At 44.7% G+C, this 22,434-nt stretch overlaps 1 protein-coding gene across 1 annotated transcript in view; it reads right to left on the bottom strand.

Moving 5' to 3' along the window:
- Positions 1-22,434, bottom strand: part of MYCBPAP (MYCBP associated protein) — a 104,187-nt gene that overhangs the window by 77,906 nt on the left and 3,847 nt on the right. The window contains exons 2-4 of the mRNA XM_089677594.1: positions 6,425-6,558; positions 5,570-5,729; positions 1,339-1,445 (exon numbers count right to left, since the gene is read on the bottom strand). Coding sequence (XP_089533720.1) covers positions 1,339-1,445; positions 5,570-5,729; positions 6,425-6,558 — 401 coding nt within the window. The remainder of the gene's footprint in view (positions 1-1,338; positions 1,446-5,569; positions 5,730-6,424; positions 6,559-22,434) is intronic.

Below are 22,434 nucleotides of genomic sequence, written 5' to 3' on the forward strand. Positions count from 1 at the left end.
GACTGCTGTCTTAGCCGGTCATATGTGCAAAACCATGGCAACTGAAGATCTAAATAGAGGCTAAGATGGCACCGACCTCGGCAGACAGGAAGATAGAACAAGTTTAGTTCTACTTTATTAATTTCAATCTCCATTAACCACTTGCCGTCCGCCTGCTGTTTATAAACGGCAGGACAGTGGCAGTCCAGGGGCGGGTTGCCATTCATAAACAGCACCCGCTATTTCTATCTGTGCGCGCTCCCTGGAAGTGCGCAGCACCGCGATCCGGTGCCCGCTGTGTCCTCCGGACACAGTGAAACACCGATCATCGGACGGGACCTCTGTACGAGGTCCCGATCATGTGATCACTGATTGGCCAATCAGTGATCACATGCAAAGTAGTAAGCAAGATGTCACTTGTGACATCATTGCTTACTACGTGTGAAATCTGTGAATGATCACAGAGGTCACATGGTACAAGTCTATTCACAACAGCCTTGTACCATGTGACAAGCTGTGACCAATCACAGCTCACTCAGTATTTCTCAATGGCTGCAAGAATGCAGACAGAGAGAAATAGAAATGATTACTTTTACATCCTATATGGGTGCAAAATCAATCATTGTAAAAAAAAAAAAAAAAATCTTCATCACCCCCCACAAGTAGTACAGTGTCACCATGGTAACACTGTACTGCTAGGGTGACAGTATGTAAAAAAAAAAAAAAATAAATACTATTATAAAAAAATAAAATAAAATGTAAAAAAAAATTATAATTTTTGGTTATAAACTAATTTGGCGTATTTTTTTTTTACTAAAAAGATAACGGAATAAATTTAGGCCAAGATTTATGATGAAATATTATTTATTTGCAAAATTTTATAAGAAAAACACTTTTTTCAAAATTTTTGGACTTTTTCATTTACATAGCAAAAAAAATAAAAATCCCATCAGCGAATAAATACCACCAAAATAAAGCTTTATCTGTCTCAAAAAAATGGTAAAAAATTCATATGGGTACAGTGTTGCATGACCGCACAATTGTCATTCAAAGTGTGATAGCGCTGAAAGCTGAAAATTGCCCTGGACAGGAAGGGGGTGAAAGTGTCCGGACTGGAAGTGGTTAACTAGGAAAAACAAGAAACAAAAACTGCTTTGGCTTCTGGCACACTTTAACTGCCCTGTATTGAGACAGTCCTAGAAGTTCCATCATTATTTACCAGTTTTATAAATACTGCAGTTACGTCAGGAATAAGTTGTGAAATCAATATTTTAAGACAAACAAGAATTTCTCCAGAAAGGAAAAAAGGAGAAATATGCAGTCTGCTGCAATGCAAAATTTTGAGAAAAACAGACTTGCCTGCAAGTTCCCTCTTGCTGTGGCTTCTTTTCTCAGCTCCTGCAAACTCCCCAGGATGTTATGTGGCTGAAGTCGACCATGTGTGCCACTAAGGGGTAACTCGGCTTCTAAAACACAACCGGCGTTAGAGATGCACTTTAGATAACATATAGCACTTAAAGGGTTGTTCAACCCAAAACTGATTTCAACTGATTAACAGCAGAATTTCAGTATGGCTTATTTTTCCAGTTACATTGGTCCAGCTTGGAGCAATGTAAGGATGTATGTGCCATACCTGTGGGATCCCTGTTGAAGCTGGAAATCACTAAAGTAGACCCTGCTACCACAGTGAACTCCACTAGCTTCCGGGTCCTGTGCCAAGCGGCTTCCCTGCTGCTTTGTAAATACAGGAGGTTGGCTGCACGGCATGGGCACCACTCACAGAATGCTTTGTATCTTCCCATGGATGCAAAGCATTGGACGAGGTTGAGAGTGTGACGTAACTGCCCCATCTCTCTACCTCGTCCAATCAGAGAACACTTAGCATTCATTGAAAAAATGCAAAGTATTTTTTAAATGGCAGCTGTGCTGAGCAGTCAACCTCCTGTGTACACAATGCAACAGGACAGTCTCTCAGCACGGGACTGGGAAGCTAATAGAGTAGCAGTGTCTACTACATTGATTTTCAGCTTCCGGAGGGATCCCACAAGCTGGACAAATGTAACTACGTAAAAAACGCCAGACCTGGAACTCACCTTTAAACCTCCTACCAGCTTCTTAAAGTATAACTACACTGCATCTCAGCATCATAAACCAAAATGCTATTTAATTCATTTTTAATATTCAAAGCATACTCGTCCATTCATCCATGCCTCTATGCTTGATTTTGCTGAGATATCACTTTGAAAAACACCATCTAGCATTTCTAGCTGTGGCCATGTTGCGTAAGGGCAGATGATTCATGTTGAATTTACTTCCTGGAATCCATCTCCCCTTAGCTCAGACATGTAGGCAGGAGGGTGTGCTTAGCTATGAAAACCCCTCCTCCGCTCCTGAAGACTTCTGGGATAGAGTCCATCATGTGTCAAGGCCTGGAATGCAGGAAGTAACTGAAAAATTGTAAAAAAGATAGTTTAAAACAAGCAAATATGTTATACACTGCTCAAGAAAAAATTAAAGGAACACTTTGAAAACAAATCAGATCTCAATGGGGAAAAATCCCCTGCTGGATCTCTATACTGACATGGATGGGGTAATGTGTTAGGAACGTAAGGATGCCCCATCATTTGATGGAAATGAAAATGACTAAACTACAGAGGACTGAATTCACAGACACCCGAACAAAGTGAAAAAATTATGCAGCAGGCTAGTCCATTTTGCTGAAATGTAATTGCAGCAACTCAAAATGGTCCTCAGTAGTTTGTATGGTCCCCACATGCTTGTATGCGTGCCTGACATAGGGGCATGCTCCTAATGAGATGCCGGATGGTGTCCTGGGGTATTTCCTCCCAGATCTGGACCAGGGCATCACTGAGCTCGACAGTCTGAGGTGCAACCTGGCGGCGTTGGATGGACCAAAACATAATATCCCAGAGGTGTTCTATTGGATTTAGGTCAGACAAGCATGGGGGCCATTCAATGGTATCAATACCTTCATCCTCCAGGAACTGCCTGCATACTCTCCCCACATGAGGCCGGGCATTGTCATGCCCCAGGAGGAACCCAGGATTCACTGCACCAGCGTAGGGTCTGACAATGGGTCCAAGGATTTCATCCTGATACCTAATGGCAGTCAGGGTGTCATTGTCTAGCCTGTAGAGGTCTGTGTGTCCCTCCATGGATATGCCTCCCCAGACCATCACTGACCCACCACCAAAACGGTCATGCTGAACGATGTTACAGGCAGCATAATGTTCTCCATGGCTTCTCCCGACCCTTTCACATGTGCTCAGGGTGAACCTGCTCTCATCTGTGAAAAGCACAGGGTGCCAGTGGTGGACCTGACAATTCTGGTGTACAATGGTAAATGCTAATCGAGCTCTTTGGTGCCAGGCAGTGAGCACAGAGCCCACTAGATGACCTCAGGCCACTCTTAAAGTCTGTTTCTGATAGTTTGGTCAGAGACATTCACACCAGTGGCCTGCTGGAGGTTATCGCCTAGATTGTAAGCTGTAACGAGCAGGGCCCTCTGTTTCCTCTTGTACCAAATTGTATTGTGATTGTAATGTCTACCTTCAATTTGTAAAGAGCTGCGCAAACTGTTGGGCTTTATAAATCCTGTATAAAAATAATAATTTTGTAGGGCTCTGGCAGTGCTCATCCTGTTCCTCCTTGCATAAAGGAGCAGATACCAGTCCTGCTGATGGGTTAAGGCCCTTCTACAGCCCTGTCCAGCTCTCCTAGAGTAACTGCCTGTCTCCTGGAATCTCCTTCATGCTCTTGAGACTGTGCTGGGAGACACAGAAAACCTTCTGGCAATGGCACGTATTGATATGCCATCCTTGAGGAGTTGCACTGCCTGTGCATCCTCTGTAGGGTCCAGGTATCACCTCATGCTACCAGTAGTGACACTGACCCTAGCCAAATGCAAAACTAGTGAAAAACAGTCAGAAAAGATGAGTAGGAAAAAAATGTCAGTGGCCTCCACCTGTAATATCATTCCTGTTTTGGGGGTCGTCTCATGGTTGCCCATCTAGTGCACCTGTTATTAATTTAATTAACACCAAAGCAACTGAAACTAATTAACAACCCCCTCTGCTACTTAACTGACCAGATCAATATCCCAGGAGTTTCACTGACTTGATGCTATACACTGATTAAAAATTGTTCCTTTAATTTTTTTGAGCAGTGTACTTTCCTATCTTTTTACGAATGCTAACAGCATAGGGATTGAAAATAGCCAATATTTATTAAGGAAGTGAAGTTCCACTTAAAATCTCTCTATTGGTGAGATATCTGCAGCAGGTTTGAACACCTTCTGTGCCCATTATGACTGGCAAACACCAACCCTGCTGGATTTTTAACATTTATTTTATACTATGAAGAACATAACAGGAGGAGCTAGGACACACAAGCATGGGCAGCAACACTAAAAACTCCCAGGTGGACAGGAAAGGAGTCAGGAATTATAGCCAGGGTGCTAGGTGTAATCCTAGACTCCCATCTGTACTTTCAGCCCCAAATCCAATCGCTGTCCAAATCTTGTAGACTCCGTACATCTCCAAGATATGCCCGTTCCTAACCTCAGAAACCACTAAGCAACTTATTCAATCCCTGGTTATATCTCGCCTTGACTATTGTAACTCCCTCCTCATTGGCTGACCTCATCGCAGGCTATCCCCTCTTCAGTCTATCATGAATGCTGCTTCCAGACTCATCCACCTTACTAACCGTTCCATATCTGCCATCCCTCTCTGCCAATCCCTCCACTGGCCTCCACTCAGTGTCCTCCACCCCTCTCTGCCAATCCCTCCACCCCTCTCTGCCAATCCCTCCACTGGCCTCCACCCCTCTCTGCCAATCCCTCCACTGGCCTCCACTCAGTGTCCTCCAGCCCTCTCTGCCAATCCCTCCACTGGCCTCCACTCAGTGTCCTCCACCCCTCTCTGCCAATCCCTCCACTGGCTTCCCATTGCCCAACGGATAAAATTCAAAACATTAACAATAACATATAAAGCCATTTATAACTCTGCCCCAAATTACATCACCGATCTTGTCTCCAAATACCACCCAAACCGTCCTCTCCGCACCTCGCATGACCTTCTGCTCTCTAGCTCCCTTGTCTCCTCCTCCCATACTCATCTGCAGGACTTATCCAAAGATTTTCCCATCTTCTGGAACTCTCCACCCCAATTGATCAGACTATTGCCTACTCTGCTCATTTTTAGGTGATCTCTGAAAACCTCTCTTCAGTGAAGCCTATCCTGCCCTCAGCTAATAATGGAATCTTCTACTCTTCCTACCAATCCATCCCCCACAGTTTTCACCTTTTGTACAACTAGCCCCTCCCTCCTAGATTGTAAGCTCCAAGGAGCAGGGCCCTCCTATCCCTCTTGTATTGAACTGTATTGTCTCCCAGTATATTGTAAAGCGCTGAGCAAACTGTTGGCACTATATAAATCCTGTATAATAATAAATTATAGCGAGGGATCTTACTGGAGGAGCATCCAAGCCACATAAAAAAACATTTGCCTGACTCATTTTTGGGGTGACCCTTTAACAAACACATGTATGAACAGTTATACTGACATACCTGAAGTTGCGTGTCCTCTGGAAGAAGAATCTTGCGGTGCAGGTCGAGCCACCAACAACTGTCTTTTTCTGCTCTCCTCTTTATCAGGATGTTTGCGAATTAAAATTCTGTTAGTAATTGAGGACCTCTGCTCTTCTTTAGGGCGTCGTGGCAAATGGAGCTGTCAAATATAACAAAACCACAGTGTCAATCTCCAGGTACCCAATGAACTGCAATAGAGTAAGTGAAGGGCATAAAGTAGAGGAATACTTATCTTCTTCCTAACTCTGACAAGTTGGCGTTCTCCTATGCTCCCAGATTACAGGCAACACTGGGGACTTCAGTTAAGCCCACTTGGTTGAACCACAAAAAAAAAAAAAAAGCTTCCAGTGTGTACCCATCATTCACACTGTACATTTTGCTATCTCTCATAGACGCCTTTCCTCCTGGCTGCAGGGTTTTGGCAGGAAAAACTCTTGACACTTGTAAACGCGTGTACCGTGTTTAGGCACATTTAGGCGTCAAGTGCTTGGGAAATAATTCATTTAATTGGCAGAATAATAATTTATTCTACCCACTGAAATGAATTAGCGTTTATACGCCAAATGCGCCTAGTTTTAACGTGCATTTAGACACATCAAGCGTTTTTTTCTGCCAAAACGTCACTGCTCCTGGGTGTACTGGCTGTGAGGTTTTTATTTTCAGCCTGGAGGCAGAAACAAACAAAAAAAATGCCACATGCCCCCATTTTTAACAGCAGCGTTAATGTCCAGTGTGAATGCGGCCTAATCCTCAGTGCAATAGAGAATGCTTCACATTGCACATGCCTACACCATGGAGGTAGCATAGGAATATTCATCTAATACAGTATCTCACCTTCTCCAGATCACCGAGCCTGACTGCGAGGGACTGAATTTCTTCTCCTATCTGCACGCTGCTTGTAGAGGACTCACTCAGCTCATTGGGCACTGGTGGAGAAGACTGCTCAAATACCTTTGACTTCCTTTTCTCTGTAACAATAAATTCATAAATACATTTAATATAGGCAGATTTTTCAGGTTTGCACAGTAGAATGGGAATTCTATGGTGGGCCAATAGCCAAACATACCCATATTTTTTGCTCCATAAGATGCACATTCCCCCCCCCCCCCAAAAAAAAAATGGCGGGAAATGTCTGTGCGTCTTCTGGAGCAAATATGAAGTGGCCAGCCCAGTATTCCTGCCTCTGCCGTGTTTGAATACCGGGACGGCCGCTCGGCTCTTCTATAAGCAGACCTGCTCCTTGGTCCTACCTGTTCCTCGGTCCAGCGGTGTCCTCACCGTCTTCTCTCCCTGGTGCCGGAATTTTTAGTGTGGGCACTCGGCTGTGACAGCTTCACAGCCAGGTGCCCACTGCGCATGTGCAAGAAACACTGCGCTTTGTGAATGGTCTGGCAGTCTTTTGGGACCTGTCACATGTCCCAGAAGACAGGGAGAGAGGACAACTCCACGGAAGTATCAAATTCGGGAACCGGCTCTCCCCCCCTTCTGCTCCCCAAAGGCCTGCAGTCTCTGGCCATCTCCTGTACTATGTCCGCAGTCTCTGGTCATCTCCTGTACCGTGTCCGCAGTCTCTGGTCATCTCCTGTACTGTGTCCGCAGTCTCTGGTCATCTCCTGTACTGTGTCCGCAGTCTCTGGTCATCTCCTGTACTGTGTCCGCAGTCTCTGGTCATCTCCTGTACCGTGTCCGCAGTCTCTGGTCATCTCCTGTACCGTGTCCGCAGTCTCTGGTCATCTCCTGTACCGTGTCCGCAGTCTCCGGCCATCTCCTGTACTGTGTCCGCAGTCTCCGGCCATCTCCTGTACTGTGTCCGCAGTCTCCGGCCATCTCCTGTGCTGTGTCCGCAGTCTCTGGTCATTTCCTGTGCTGTGTCCACAGTCTCTGGTCATCTCCTGTACTGTGTCCGCAGTCTCTGATCATCTCCTGTACTGTGTCCGCAGTCTCTGATCATTTCCTGTACTGTGTCCGCAGTCTCTTGTCATCTCCTGTAGTACATCCGCAGTCTCTGGTCATCTCCTGTACTATGTTTGCAGTCTCTGGTCATCTCCTGTACTATGTCTGCAGTCCATTGGTTCAGAATATTTATTTTCTTGTTTTCCTCCTCGAATACCTAGGTGCATCTTATGGTCAGGTGTGTTTTATGGAGTGAAAAATACTGTATATATTGCTATTTAACCTGAATTGCATAATTAAACAAATGTCACCTAAATGCTGCTCAAGGTAACAAACTAACCTTACAGTACCTGTAAGTAGCTGTCACAGCAATATAAACTGCAGCTACAGTGCTGTTGATCTCCTGCAGTCTATAGGCAGCCACTTTGGGGGTTATTTACTAAAACTGAAGAGTGCAAAATCTGGTGCAGCTCTGCAAAGAAACCAATCAGCTTCCAGGTTTTATTGTCAAAGCTTAACTGAACCAGCTGAAGTTAGAAGCTGATTTGCTCCCATGCATAGCTGAACCAAATTCTGAGTGCTCTAGTTTTAGTAAATCTCCCCCTTTATGTCTACATGCATGGATGCATGACATTTCTCAGTTTGAGTTTCTTGATGGTGACAACAGTGCACCATGCCTGCATAATGTGTGCTGAAGTGGCCAGTTGCAGTTATTGTTGGAAACACATGTGACAGGGTGACAACACAGGAGCACAACTGGGAGACAGACAGAGCGAGGTCACTCTATAACAGGAAGTCCCTGAACAAGGACATTCATGGATTCATGGCAGGATCAACAAGTATGATTTTAAGAAAATCTGCAGATTTAAAAATTTTCAGAATTACATTAACGTGTTGAAATGTAAGAATAATTCACAATCTCACATACATGTATCTAATGTTGATTTGTAAAGTCTCAAAATAAAAGCAAATGCCAGCCTACATACCTGAGCCACTAAAATTACATTTTTCTAAATAGAAATTTGTTATGTTTCTATATGCGGGCGAGAGCACAAGTTTTTTTTTTTTTTTTTTTAAGTCCGCAAACGTGCAACTATAACGAAAAAACCCGTAAGTGTTCACAAAAAAAGTGCAAGTGCAAAACACCACACGAAAAAGTGCACTTAGGGGTGTGCTGTGTCCTACCCCTAAAGGGGCTTGGACCGCTTACCCTGATCCCCCGGGGCACGAAGCTCCTGACGGGGACAAGGTTCCCAATTGGTCCTCCTGGCCAAAAGGCCTGGTGGACCACCGTTCCCTATGCCCAGCCGAAGCCGGACATCCAGTACTAGGCAAGGAGGCTCTCCCGAAGAAGAGCCCTCTAGGGATCAGGGGAGGAAGGAACCGTATGGCCACACATCCTCCCCCTAGACTTCAGGGTAGGCCCGAGGACCCACACCCTCCATCCGTGAAAAAACACACACATAAGGCAAAGAAAAAGTGACAAACGTGGGTAAGTGCAAGTGTCCTGTCTGGCCCTGCTGCCAGCAGCCTGTAAAACTCTACGAGAGGCTGACCGCTGCTGTGGCTAGATGGGGGTGAGCCTTGTGGAACTTAGGGGCTTCACTCTCTGTCAACATTGACTATTTTTAATCCTTGTACAGCTAGCATTAGTAAATAGATAAGAAAGTATATTATATTTACTCGTTTTAATTTTTTTTCTTTTACATTTTTTTAGTTACTTCCTGATTTCCTAGGTAAATGATATCATACATCCCAGAAGTCTTCAAGAAGGGAAGTGGGGAGTAGGTGGGCGGGGGGTTCTTAGCGACGCACAGCCTCCCCTCCAGGGGCAGACTGACCATTCAAGCACTCAAGCATTCAAGAATCGAGAGTCAGTTTATAGCGGGCTAAAAATCAACTAGAATGTCTGCCATCAGTAGATGTCACAGAGACACTCCGAGCTCTGGAAGGATCCTGACCTTATTGTCAGGATCCACCCTGCTGTCTGATTGACAGCTGGCTCTGACACACTAAAGCCAGCTGCACCCTCCCTCTCCAGCCCAGTACTCTAGTGACCACTGGAGGGGGAGCAGGGGCAGACTGACCATTTGGAAACTCGGGCACTGCCCGAGGGCCCATGGTCAGTAGGGGGCCCCATGAGATGCCCCTGATACCTTTCATAGGCTTTTTTGGGTGTGGTTTGAGTGTTGGCAAGGACACAGAGGCCCCATGATTTCCAATTGCCCGGGGGCCCCATTAGTTGCCAGTCTGCCCCTGCTCCCCTCTGCATGCCTGAGCTAAGGGTAGGTGGATTCCAGGAAGTAAATGCTACATGTCATCTGCCCTTACTCAAGATGGCCACAGCCAGAAATGCTAGGGGGTGTTTTTCAAAGAGATTTCTCAGCAAGATAAAGAAAGGAAACATGGATGGATGGGGAAGTTTACTTTGAATAATAAAAATGAATTAAAAGGCATGTTCATTTTGTGGTGCTCAGATGCAGTGTAATTCCACTTTAAAGCGAAACTTCACCCGCACACTATTTGTATTCCTTATGCTGCAAGCATTCGTAAATAGATAGGAAAGTACATTATATTTACTAGTAATTTTTTTTTTACATTTCTTCAGGTACGTCCTGGATGCTGGCCTAGACAAACAATATCATACATCCCAGGAGTCTTCAAGAGGGGAGGATGGGCTTTCTCAGCTACGCACACTCTCCTGCATGCATGCCTGGGCTGCGGAAAGATGGATTCCAGGAAGTAAATGCTACATTTATCATCTGCCCTTACTCAAGATGGCCTCAGCCAAAAATGCTAGGAGGTGTTTTTTCAAAGTGCTTTCTCAGCAATATAAAGCATGGAGACATGGATGGATGGATGGATGGATGGGGGAGTTTGCTTTGAATATTAACAATGAATTAATTTATGGTTTGTGGCGTTCAGATGCAGTGAAGTTCCGCTTTTCATTTAGGGCAGTATACACACAGGTACTGTAGAAGGTATTTATGTTTCATATTGGAACACATTTTATGTAATATGCAAGAACCCTATTTTTCTTTGATGGGTTTCTAATGGTTGTTAAAGTGGTTCTAAATCTTCACATATACCCAGTGAAGTGATTAGCCTCAGGTGAGATTATTATACAGTATGCATATAGAGCCAACAATGTATGCAGTGTTTTACAACATAGGGCAGATAAAACAAATAAAATACAATTTAATACAGTAGGAATCAGAGGGACCTGCTCATGAAAGCTTAACAATCCTCCTATATAAGTTGTATCTGTTTATCTGTAGCCTTCTATCCTCTACGTCTGTTTAAAATCAAGAACTTATACAGCTTGTCTGAACTTTCAGAAAGCAGGGGGTGAGGAGCTGAAGTTACAAACTGCAAAGCTCAGTGTGAAGAGATCTGAGAGCTGACTGGAGGGAAGAGACACTCCCCCCCCCCCCTTTCACACAGCTCACAGGAACAGATCTGAGGCTGTCAATCACAGGCTGTGTGCTGAAGCTCCCCCCATCATAATTTTTCTCTTGCTGTCAGGAAAAATCAGAAGTGACTCATGCAGATAGCAGAGGAACTAGGCAGCAGACAGAAATTACACTTAAACTGGCCATACACCTGTAGATTTTCGGATGTGAATATTCGTACGAAAAGTCGTGCGAAAATTCTTTGAACATTCCGTGAATCAACGAATGTCATTCGAAAACTGTCTTTTGCTTTTAACATTTAGAGTTTAAAATTACTTGAACGATAACCACATATACTGGCCGAAATTTGTTTGATCAAAAAAAGTTTTCCTTCCTGCCCCTTATAATTTTACCGTCACTGCGGTCGAAAACAAACATCGATTTGACCCCCACTAACGATTAGAAAATCAAATGAATATTCTTTTTATTTTTTATTATTATTATTATTATTATTATTTAAATCTTTTATTAAATTTTTCATTACAAAAGGAAAAATAGGGAAAACTCAATAATACAGCACAAAACACAAAATTTCACCTACATTTCCCACTCCCATCTCCCACCAACCCCTCAACAAACCCCAGTCTATATACCTCTTCCCATTTCTTTCCATCATTCCAATCCACATCTATTTCCCTTCTCTCTGATCATCTCTTCCTACACTTCCTCTTCTTTCCTTCTCTCAAGCCTGTCCTTTCCTGTTCCATTAAATTCAAATGAATATTCTTGAAACGAAAATTCTTGAATAAAAATCTATAAGTGTATGGCTAGATTTAGTGCTCTGAATTGAGACAAAAACACATTATAGAGGGATATACTTTGGTCATATTTCATGTCTGAGGTTTACAACCAATTTAATAAAAATATGGTTTTGATATATTATAGTTTACAGTGCTGATATTCTAATGAGCTACCTGAAAAGTCCCATATATACAGTATGTTTGTAATTTGAAGGTCTTGATATGATTGTTGGGGATGTGATGCCTATGTATTATGATACAGTATTTATATCTAGTATTTTAGACTATATTTTTCTGAATGATTAAAAATATGCTGTTGGAAATGCTGTTCTGTTCATGTCACACAAACGTCACAGCTCAGCCTATTTATTGAAGCATAAGGAGGAGTATTACATCACACTGTTTCTGAATCATTTCCCTAATTCTGTGTCAGTTTCATGTAAACCACAAATTCACAATGATTCTGATTTAAGTATAGCAAGAATTTGTGGCTAAAAAGAGGAACATCACTTCCACTGTGCTTTTTTTTTTTCTTCTTAACACGCCTAAAAAAAATCCAGAGTTTCAGCGCATTCGCAATATGGTGCAGATTGTCCGAAAGCCTCCTGGGATGTGTGACCTGAACATCTCACGGCTCTAGTGCGCTCAGGCCACATCAATCTCACCTAGGTGAGGAAGGCAGAAGCACCAGCTTTTCTAAGAAAAAAAAAAATATTGTGTATACACAAACACTAATTATATATATATATATATATATATATATATATATATACATACATATACATACATACATACATACATATATATATATATATATTGTGACAGTAGGCAGGTGAAATCACCTGGTTGCGTCCTGGATGGACGATATATTTGTCCGAGGTTCAGGGTTTATGGGGATTTGTACCACTAGAGGGAAGTGCTGAGTCCTTCAGCACTGAGATAATGAGCCCAGCTGAAGGTAGTGGGCTCATTAACACTTGTATAAAGCTTCCCAGAGGGCTTAGGGAGTGGCTCCACCCTGGAACCAGATCTGTGCCTGAACTGTCTGGGGAGCTGACCTGTTATCTGTGTGCAGAGAGACCAAAGCCTGTGTGGCTAACCTCCCAGTACTAGCAACTAGGTATAGCAGCAGGCTGTACCTAGTGGGTAGCTAGGGAAAAGCTGTTGTTGCAGTAAGTAGCCAAGTTGGCCAGGATTTATTTTGATGTTTCTTTTTGGTTTATCATTTTTTCTGTAAATATTGTAAATAAATTGCACCTGTTTGTTTTCACCTCCACTATTGTTGTGCTGTGCCTATCTTTTTGTGTTGTGCACCCATCCAGGGGGTCACACACACCCGCTGCCGAGCTAACCTTGTTACATATGGTGGAGGATGCGGGCAGTTGTGGTAACTAAAGGCCAGCATGGAGGAGATAATCAGACAGTTGGCTCTGGCAAATGCCAATCAACAACAGGCAAATGCCAATCAACAGCAGGCAAATGCAAGTTTCCAGCAGAGCATTGCAGCCCAGCAGAAGGCCTTGGAACAAGCAGAGGTCCGCCATAGGGAATTGCTGGTGCAACAGGACCAGAAACACCAGAAACAAATTGAGGCTGTTTTGAAGCAGCTCCAGCAGAGGCAGCAGACTGAGGCTGGTGATGATTCTGGTAAAACACCATCATTTTCTGTGGGCCGTTTATTGCCAAAAATGACTGGAGAGGATGATCCGGAGGTGTTTCTAACCACCTTTGAAAGGACTGCTGAAAGGGAAAAGTGGCCTAAAGAACAGTGGGCTGGATTGATGGCCCCATTATTAACTGGAGAATCGCAAAAAGCTTACTATGACCTGGAGCCGGACCAAGCCAAAAACTATGATGTGCTAAAAGTGGAAATTTTGGCCCGGTTGGGTGGTACCCTCGCTGTCCGTGCTCAGCGGGTACATATTTGGACTTTTCGGCTTGGGAAACCTCCCAGGTCACAGATGTATGATCTCATTCACCTGAGCAGGAAGTGGCTGCAGCCAGAGACTTTGACCGCCCCAAAAATTGTGGAACGTGTCGTCATGGATCGGTTCCTAAGGTCTCTGCCTAATACTATTCAAAAGTGGGTCAGCCATGGAGACCCAGAAACTGCAGACAAGCTGGTGGATCTAGTGGAGAGATACTTGGCTACTGAGAACCTGACCTCCTCTTCCAGAGACTCACGGACTTTCCACCCTAAGACCAGACCATCCCCAGCGGCGGGTAAGATGACTACAAGGGGTGAGGGTGGAGAGAGTGAGAGGGTGGGAGTATTACCCAATGTCTGGCAAGAGCGGCCAGGAAGGCCAAGGCCGCAAGAAGCGGTGAAAAAAATTATTTGTCACCGCTGCCGGCAAGAGGGACACATTGCAGCCAATTGCCCAGTGGTGGATGAGCCTATGCAGTGTGACTTTCTGAGCAATAGACGTCAGTCGCTGTTTGCGACAGTGGTATGCACGGCCAGCCCGGGCACTGAGAAACATTTGTGCAAAATGACTGTTAATGGAAATAATATTGTGGGGTTGCTGGATTCAGGTAGCCTGGTAACCTTGATAAGAGAGGAGATGGTCACTACAAAGGTCTCTGGGCATAAAAAGGTGGCAGTGATTTGTGTGCATGGGGACACTAGGGAGTATCCCGTGGCTACTGTGTTTTTTGAGACCCCCAAAGGTAACCTGTCTCATCAGGTAGGATTGGTACCTCATTTACCACATGATGCCATTGTGGGGAGGGATTTTCCAAAATTCTGGGAACTCTGGGATTGTTCTGACCCCCCCACTGTCTCCCCTGCAGACCAGGAAGGTGAATCCCAGAAAGCGTCTGAGTGTGGTGAGGTCTCTCCCAAGTTCCCCTTGTCGGTACTAGCTGGGGAGACCCAAGGAACTGGGGAGGAGCCCGCCTCCTCAGATAAAAATCTGCCGGTTGTGGATTTCTCGGACTTAGAGGTACATAGGGAAAATTTTGCCACCGAACAGCTGAAAGACCCCACGCTGATAAAAGCCCGGGAAAATGTAGTAAAAGTAGATGGCCAACTAGTGAGTCCTGAGAAAACTGCTGCTTATCCATACTTCCTTGTGGAAAGGGACCTACTCTATCGAGTTGCTCAGGGGGCAGAAGAAACCATTGAGCAACTGGTGGTGCCCAGACCTTACAGGAAGTTGGTGTTGGAGTTGGCCCATGGACACATCCTTGGGGGTCATTTGGGGGCGGAGAAAACACAGGAAAGAGTACTGCAGCGGTTCTATTGGCCTGGGGTCATTAAGGAGGTGGAAAATTACTGTTCCTCTTGCCCTGTGTGTCAGAAGTCGGCCCCTATGCCCCATTTCCGTAGTCCACTGGTACCTCTTCCCATCATTGAGGTCCCCTTTGAAAGGATTGCCATGGATTTGGTAGGTCCGCTGGTGAAATCCGCTAGGGGGCATCAGTACCTGTTGGTCATACTCGACTATGCCACCCGCTATCCAGAAGCAATTCCACTCCGAAATACCTCTGCCAAGACAATAGCTAAGGAGCTATTCCTTGTTTTCAGCCGAGTGGGTATTTCAAAGGAACTGCTGACGGACCAGGGAACCCCCTTTATGTCCCGGGTGATGAAAGAGCTGTGCAAACTGTTCAAGGTAAAACAGTTGCGCACCTCTGTGTATCATGAATTGTGAATATAGCGAGCGCTCAGAAAAACCAGCTGCTGGAACACTTCAAGGGATCACTAGACCTCATAACAGAGACATTATACATATATAGTGCAGCGCTGAAATGTGATAAAATTAGTATAAATTCATAGAGTCTTTCTTATGACAATAAAACCAAATATGTGCAGGTCTTCTCCTCATTAGGTGACTGGAAAATAGCAAGATTGCGCACTCACCGACCGCACATTTTAAATGCGCCTGTGTATGATATAATCCAAAAGACCAGCCAGGTATGCAGCTCCAGAGACCACACGGATCCTCCCTCTCCAACACTCACATCCGCCTTGGGTGTAGCAATATCTCCAGATCCAGAGGTAGATAGACAGGGATCCCCCCTTCTGGTTCCAGACACCCCAAGAATGGAAGATGTATATCTGCACTCTCCAACAGGAGAGTCGAGAAAAAAAGGGGGAACGCCAATAGTGTGGTAGTTTCAAAACTTTATTGGAGCAATAATGCCTGGGTCATATGCACATACATATCCATACACCATTAGCCAATAACGGACAGGTAGGTATGAAAAAGAAATTGTACTAACCCGGCAATGGTATAAAACAAAGACCACTAGACCTCCTCGTGGTCTCAGTGGTCAGGAAGTCACACTTGCTACTTGGCTCCTCCTGTGACTTCCTGACCACTGAGACCACGAGGAGGTCTAGTGGTCTTTGTTTTATACCATTGCCGGGTTAGTACAATTTCTTTTTCATACCTACCTGTCCGTTATTGGCTAATGGTGTATGGATATGTATGTGCATATGACCCAGGCATTATTGCTCCAATAAAGTTTTGAAACTACCACACTATTGGCGTTCCCCCTTTTTTTTCTCGACTCTCCTGTTGGAGAGTGCAGATATACATCTTCCATTCTTGGGGTGTCTGGAACCAGAAGGGGGGATCCCTGTCTATCTACCTCTGGATCTGGAGATATTGCTACACCCAAGGCGGATGTGAGTGTTGGAGAGGGAGGATCCGTGTGGTCTCTGGAGCTGCATACCTGGCTGGTCTTTTGGATTATATCATACACAGGCGCATTTAAAATGTGCGGTCGGTGAGTGCGCAATCTTGCTATTTTCCAGTCACCTAATGAGGAGAAGACCTGCACATATTTGGTTTTATTGTCATAAGAAAGACTCTATGAATTTATACAAATTTTATCACATTTCAGCGCTGCACTATATATGTATAATACCTCTGTGTATCATCCCCAAACTGACGGGTTGGTGGAAAGGTTCAACAAAACCCTAAAACAAATGCTAAGGAAGGTGGTAGATAAGGATGGAAAGGGTTGGGATTATTTAGTACCCTATTTGATGTTTGCCATCCGGGAGGTACCCCAGTCCTCCACAGGGTTTTCACCATTTGAGTTGCTCTATGGGAGACACCCAAGGGGGCTGTTAGATATCGCCAAGGAAACTTGGGAAAGTGAGAGTTCTCCCCACCGGAGTGTGATTGAGCACGTCGCCCAAATGCAAGATAGAATTGCCCAGGTCATGCCTATCGTAAAGGAACATTTGTCCCAAGCACAGTTAGCGCAGCAGAGGGTGTACAATCGGGGGGCCCAGACCAGGTCGTTTGCTGAAGGAGATAGAGTGCTAGTGCTAATCCCTACGGTTGAAAGCAAATTCCTGGCCAAATGGCATGGCCCATACGAGGCGATTGAGAAAGTGAGTGAGGTGAATTACAGGGTCAGACAACCAGGAAGGCGGAAACCGGAGCAGATCTACCACATTAATCTGCTAAAGGCCTGGAGGGACAGGGAATCCCTAGTTGCTGAGGGTTTGTCACCAGCGCCATCTAACTGCTTGGTTCCGGAGGTTGGAATAGCAGTCACGCTGTCTACAATTCAAAAACAGGAGGCTAAAGAGTTTGTGCTCCGCAACACAGAGGTTTTTTCTGAGCTGCCGGGACAAACCTCGGGGGTGGAGCATGACATTATCACCCCACCGGGTGAAAGAGTAAAACTGAAACCCTATAGAATCCCAGAGGCTCGACGGGAGGCAATACGTGGGGAAGTACAGAGAATGCTAGATTTGGGGGTGATAGAGGAGTCCCAAAGTGACTGGTCCAGCCCCATAGTGTTGGTGCCCAAACCAGATGGGAGCTGGCGATTTTGTAACGACTTTCGACAGTTGAATAAAGATACAAAATTTGACACCTACCCCATGCCAAGGATAGATGAACTAATCGACCGACTGGGAGCAGCCCGGTACATGACAACACTAGACTTGACGAAAGGTTATTGGCAAATTCCCCTAGCTAAGTCGGCAAAGGAGAAGACTGCATTTGTAACCCCAGAAGGGTCATTCCAGTATAAAAGAATGCCGTTCGGGTTACAGAATGCACCGGCCACCTTTCAGCGAAAAATGGATCAGATTCTTCGTCCCCATCAGAAGTATGCTGCAGCGTACTTGGACGATGTGATTATCCATAGCGCAGACTGGGCCTCACATTTGCCAAAAGTTCAGGCTGTGCTAGACTCAATACGGAAAGCTGGGTTTACGGCCAACCCAAAGAAGTGTACGATTGGACAGGAGGAGGCCAGGTACCTGGGGTACACTATTGGGAGAGGGGTAATAAAACCTCAGATAAACAAAGTGGAAGCAATACAGAATTGGCCACGCCCAAATAACAAAAAGCAGGTACGGGCTTTTCTAGGAATTGCTGGCTACTATCGGCGATTCATTCCCCATTTTGCTTCTATGGCAGTACCCCTAACCAACCTGACAAAAGGGAAGGAGTCTGTCATGGTTAAGTGGTCCCCTGATGCTGAAGCAGCCTTCCTGTCTTTAAAAAGGGCCTTATGTTGCCAGCCAGTCCTATACTCACCAGACTTCTCAAAAGACTTTGTGGTCCAGACGGATGCATCCAATGTTGGCTTAGGAGCAGTGCTGTCCCAGGTTTGGCAGGTGGAGGAGCACCCAGTAATCTATCTCAGCCGAAAGCTAAAGTCTCACGAGGAAAATTACGCCACGATTGAGAAGGAGTGTTTAGCGGTAAAGTGGGCCCTAGATTCCCTTCGGTACTATCTGCTGGGCAGACATTTTGACCTGATCACAGATCACGCTCCCTTGAAATGGATGGCTCAAAATAAGGAGACCAATAGAAGGGTAAATAGGTGGTTTCTGGCCCTACAGGAATTTACCTTCACGGTGAAGCATCGCCCTGCTGTTCAGATGGGAAATGTGGATGCTTTATCCTGGGTACACGCCTGCCTGGCTACTGGTGTTACAACCCCAAGGTTGAAACAAGAGGGGGGGGTATGTGACAATAGGCAGGTGAAATCACCTGGTTGCGTCCTGGATGGACGATATATTTGTCCGAGGTTCAGGGTTTATGGGGATTTGTACCACTAGAGGGAAGTGCTGAGTCCTTCAGCACTGAGATAATGAGCCCAGCTGAAGGTAGTGGGCTCATTAACACCTGTATAAAGCTTCCCAGAGGGCTTAGGGAGTGGCTCCACCCTGGAACCAGATCTGTGCCTGAACTGTCTGGGGAGCTGACCTGTTATCTGTGTGCAGAGAGACCAAAGCCTGTGTGGCTAACCTCCCAGTACTAGCAACTAGGTATAGCAGCAGGCTGTACCTAGTGGGTAGCTAGGGAAAAGCTGTTGTTGCAGTAAGTAGCCAAGTTGGCCAGGATTTATTTTGATGTTTCTTTTTGGTTTATCATTTTTTCTGTAAATATTGTAAATAAATTGCACCTGTTTGTTTTCACCTCCACTATTGTTGTGCTGTGCCTATCTTTTTGTGTTGTGCACCCATCCAGGGGGTCACACACACCCGCTGCCGAGCTAACCTTGTTACAATATATACATACACACACATATACAAACATACACACACAGTATCTCCCAGAAGTGAGTACACCCCTTGCATTTTTTGTAACTATTTGATTCTTTTTATGTGACAACACTGAAGAAATGACACTTTGCTACAATGTGACGTAGTCGGTGTACAGCTTGTATAACATGTAAATTTGCTGTCTCCTCAAAATAACTCAACACACAGCCATTAATGTCTAAAACGTTGGCAACAAAAGTGAGTCCATCCCTAAGTGAAAATGTCCAAATTGGGCCCAATTAGCTATTTTCCCTCCTCTGTGTCATGTGACTCGTTAGTGTTACAAGGTCTCAGGTGTGAATGGGGAGCAGGAGTGTTAAATTTGGTGTTATTGCTCTCACTCTCTCATACTGGTCACTGGAAGTTCAACATGGCACCTCATGGCAAAGAACTCTCTAAGGATCTGAAAAAAAAGAATTGTTGCTCTACATACAGATGGCCTAGGCTATAAGAAGATTGCCTAGACCTTGAAACTGAGCTGCGGTACGGTGGCCAAGACCATACAGTGTTGTCACATGAAAATATATAAAAATATTTACAAAAATGTGAGGGGTGTACTCACTTCTGTGAGATATATATTATTATTATTATACATTATTTATATAGTGCCAAAAGGTTTGCTCGGCACTGTACATTATAGTGGGGGACAGTACATGAGATAATACTGTAACAAGACAAAACACGAGGGGTTCGAGGGCCCTACTCTTTCAAGCTTACAATCTAGGATATATATATATATATATATATATATACATATACATACATACATTCATACATACATACACATGCACACACACACACTGCTCAAAAAACCGAAAGGAACCCTTTGAAAACACATCAGATCTCAATGGGGAAAAATCTCCTGCTGGATATCTGTACTGATATGGACTGGGTAATGTGTTAGGAATCAGGGGCGGACTGACCATTTGGAAACTCGGGCACTGCCCGAGGTCAGTAGGGGGCCCCATGAAATGCCCGTGGTACCTTTCATAGGCTTTTTTGAGTTTGGGCAAGGCCACAGGGGCCCCATGATCCCCTATTGCACAGGGGCCCCATGAGTTGTCAGTCTACCCCTGTTAGGAATATAAGGATGCCCCATTCCGATGGACATGTCTGGGTTTGGGGACTGCCAGGAGAACGGTACTTGCCTGACTGCATTGTACCAAGTGTAAAGTTTGGTGGAGGGGGGGTTATGGTGTGGGCTTGTTTTTCAGAGGTTGGGCTTGGCCTCCTAGTTCCAGTGAAGGGAACTCTTAAGGCGTCAGCACACAAGACATTTTGGACAATTTCATGCTCCCAACTTTGTGGGAACAGTTTGGGGATGGCCCCTTCCTGTTCCACCAGTCCACAAAGCAAGGTCCATAAAGACATGGATGAGCGAGTTTGGGGTGGAGGAACTTGACTGGCCTGCACCTCAACCCAATAGAACACCTATTGGAATGAATTAGAGCAGAGACTGCGTCATTGTCCAAAATGACTTTTCGTCTGACATCAGTACCTGACCTCACAAATGCTCTTCTGGAAGAACGGTCAAACCTTCCCATAGACACCCTCCTAAACCTTGTGGACGGCCTTCCCAGAAGAGTTGAAGCTGTTATAGCTGCAAAGGGCGGGGCCAACTCAATATTGAACCCTACGGACTAAGACTGGGATGCCATTAAAGTTCATGTGTGTGTAAAGGCAGGCCGACCAATACTTTTGGCAAGAAACTATATATACTGTATATATATATATATATATATATATATATATAATATGTCAGGCTCAGTTCACACTTCTATGGCTTTGGATACTACTTGCGACACCCAAAGTTGCAGGACATGTGAAATATTATGCTTATCTATGACAGCCATTCCAATTACTACTTTTGAAGTCGTAACGACTTCAGAAAAGGTTCCTGCATTACTTTGATGTGACTTTCTTATGAATTGAGTGCCATACTGTGTAAAAGTTGCATGAAACTCCCACTGAAAATCATGCATCTTTGGAGTCGCCCAGTGTAAACCAAGTTTCAGAGGAGGTGGGAAGGAGCAATTTTATATAAAGTAAAAAAGAGTGAAGGTCTGTTTAATCACCAGCGCAATATTTTATTTTTTTTCTCTGATTTAAAGTAGAATAGGCAAAACATTGTTTTCATTTTTGATAGAGTAAGGGAGGGTTTTAACCCGTCAGCTTTCTTTTTTGTCATCTGCATCCCATTGGGGATATTTCCCTTCACTTCCTGTCACATAGCCAAAACAGTAGGTGAGAGGAAATCCCTGCAAATTATGGGAATCCATTGGAGTCCCCCAGGTCAGCAGAACTAGTGTCCCCAATAGAAGATTTCCCCTCTGTTACTTTTCTGTGGACAACCCAAACTTTCAGATTTCTACATGGTGGCTGATCTCTCAGTTCTCATTCTTCTTGGAGCAGACTGCAGTAACTGTCAGTCACCGGGGTAATGGTCATATGTACTGGGCAATAGAAGGGTGTAGCAACCATTTTGTCATGTCACAAGTCTCCTAAGCCATCTTGTCATAAGAAGGCATAGCCCAGTGACCTTCCCTCTCCATCCTTCAGTTTATACAATACGCAAACTGTTAACTGATGCCAGGGCCTTGTTATCAATCCATTGATCAGACACACAGACCTTGTCATTACCCAATCCACAATTTCACTCTAGAATCCCTAATAAGGCTCCATGTACATGAGCCTACCCTGGCCGCTGGCCACGAGAAACCGCACATCACAGCAAAACGTGGCAGCCGCGGTACTGTGGTTTTGCCGCGTTTTACATTTCCCTGCGGCCAAAACGTTATTATCCTGAATGCGATTGTCCAGCATTCAGAAGAGGGAGGTTTAACTTCACCTAAACGCAGCAGCTCCTAAACTCTGCTAAAAGCCTTTGTGTATATGGGCACATAGGCTTTTATGGAGTTGCATTTAGGAGCTTTGGCAAAAAAAAGTCAAAAGCTCCTAAACTCAAGTTTAGCAGCTGATCGTGTACATGAAGCCTAAAACTGTAACCTTCACACGCTTGAGCAATCCAGAGAGCTAACAGATACGCAGTCTAAAATAGCTCCGCTGAAGGAAATGGCCAATCCACATTTCTGCTAGAAGGGTTATCGGCCAAGACTCTAAAGCTTCAGCATATTTCATAACTCATGAAATCATTACAACATGGCCAGAATATAAACACATCTCTCTCCCTCAGATATTAGGTAGCATTTTGAACCCAAACATCCCTATGCT

The sequence above is a fragment of the Staurois parvus genome, unplaced genomic scaffold, assembly GCF_062004578.1.
Source record: "Staurois parvus isolate SC_StPar_1 unplaced genomic scaffold, SC_StPar_1.0 ptg000189l, whole genome shotgun sequence".
Classification (NCBI taxonomy): domain Eukaryota; kingdom Metazoa; phylum Chordata; class Amphibia; order Anura; family Ranidae; genus Staurois; species Staurois parvus.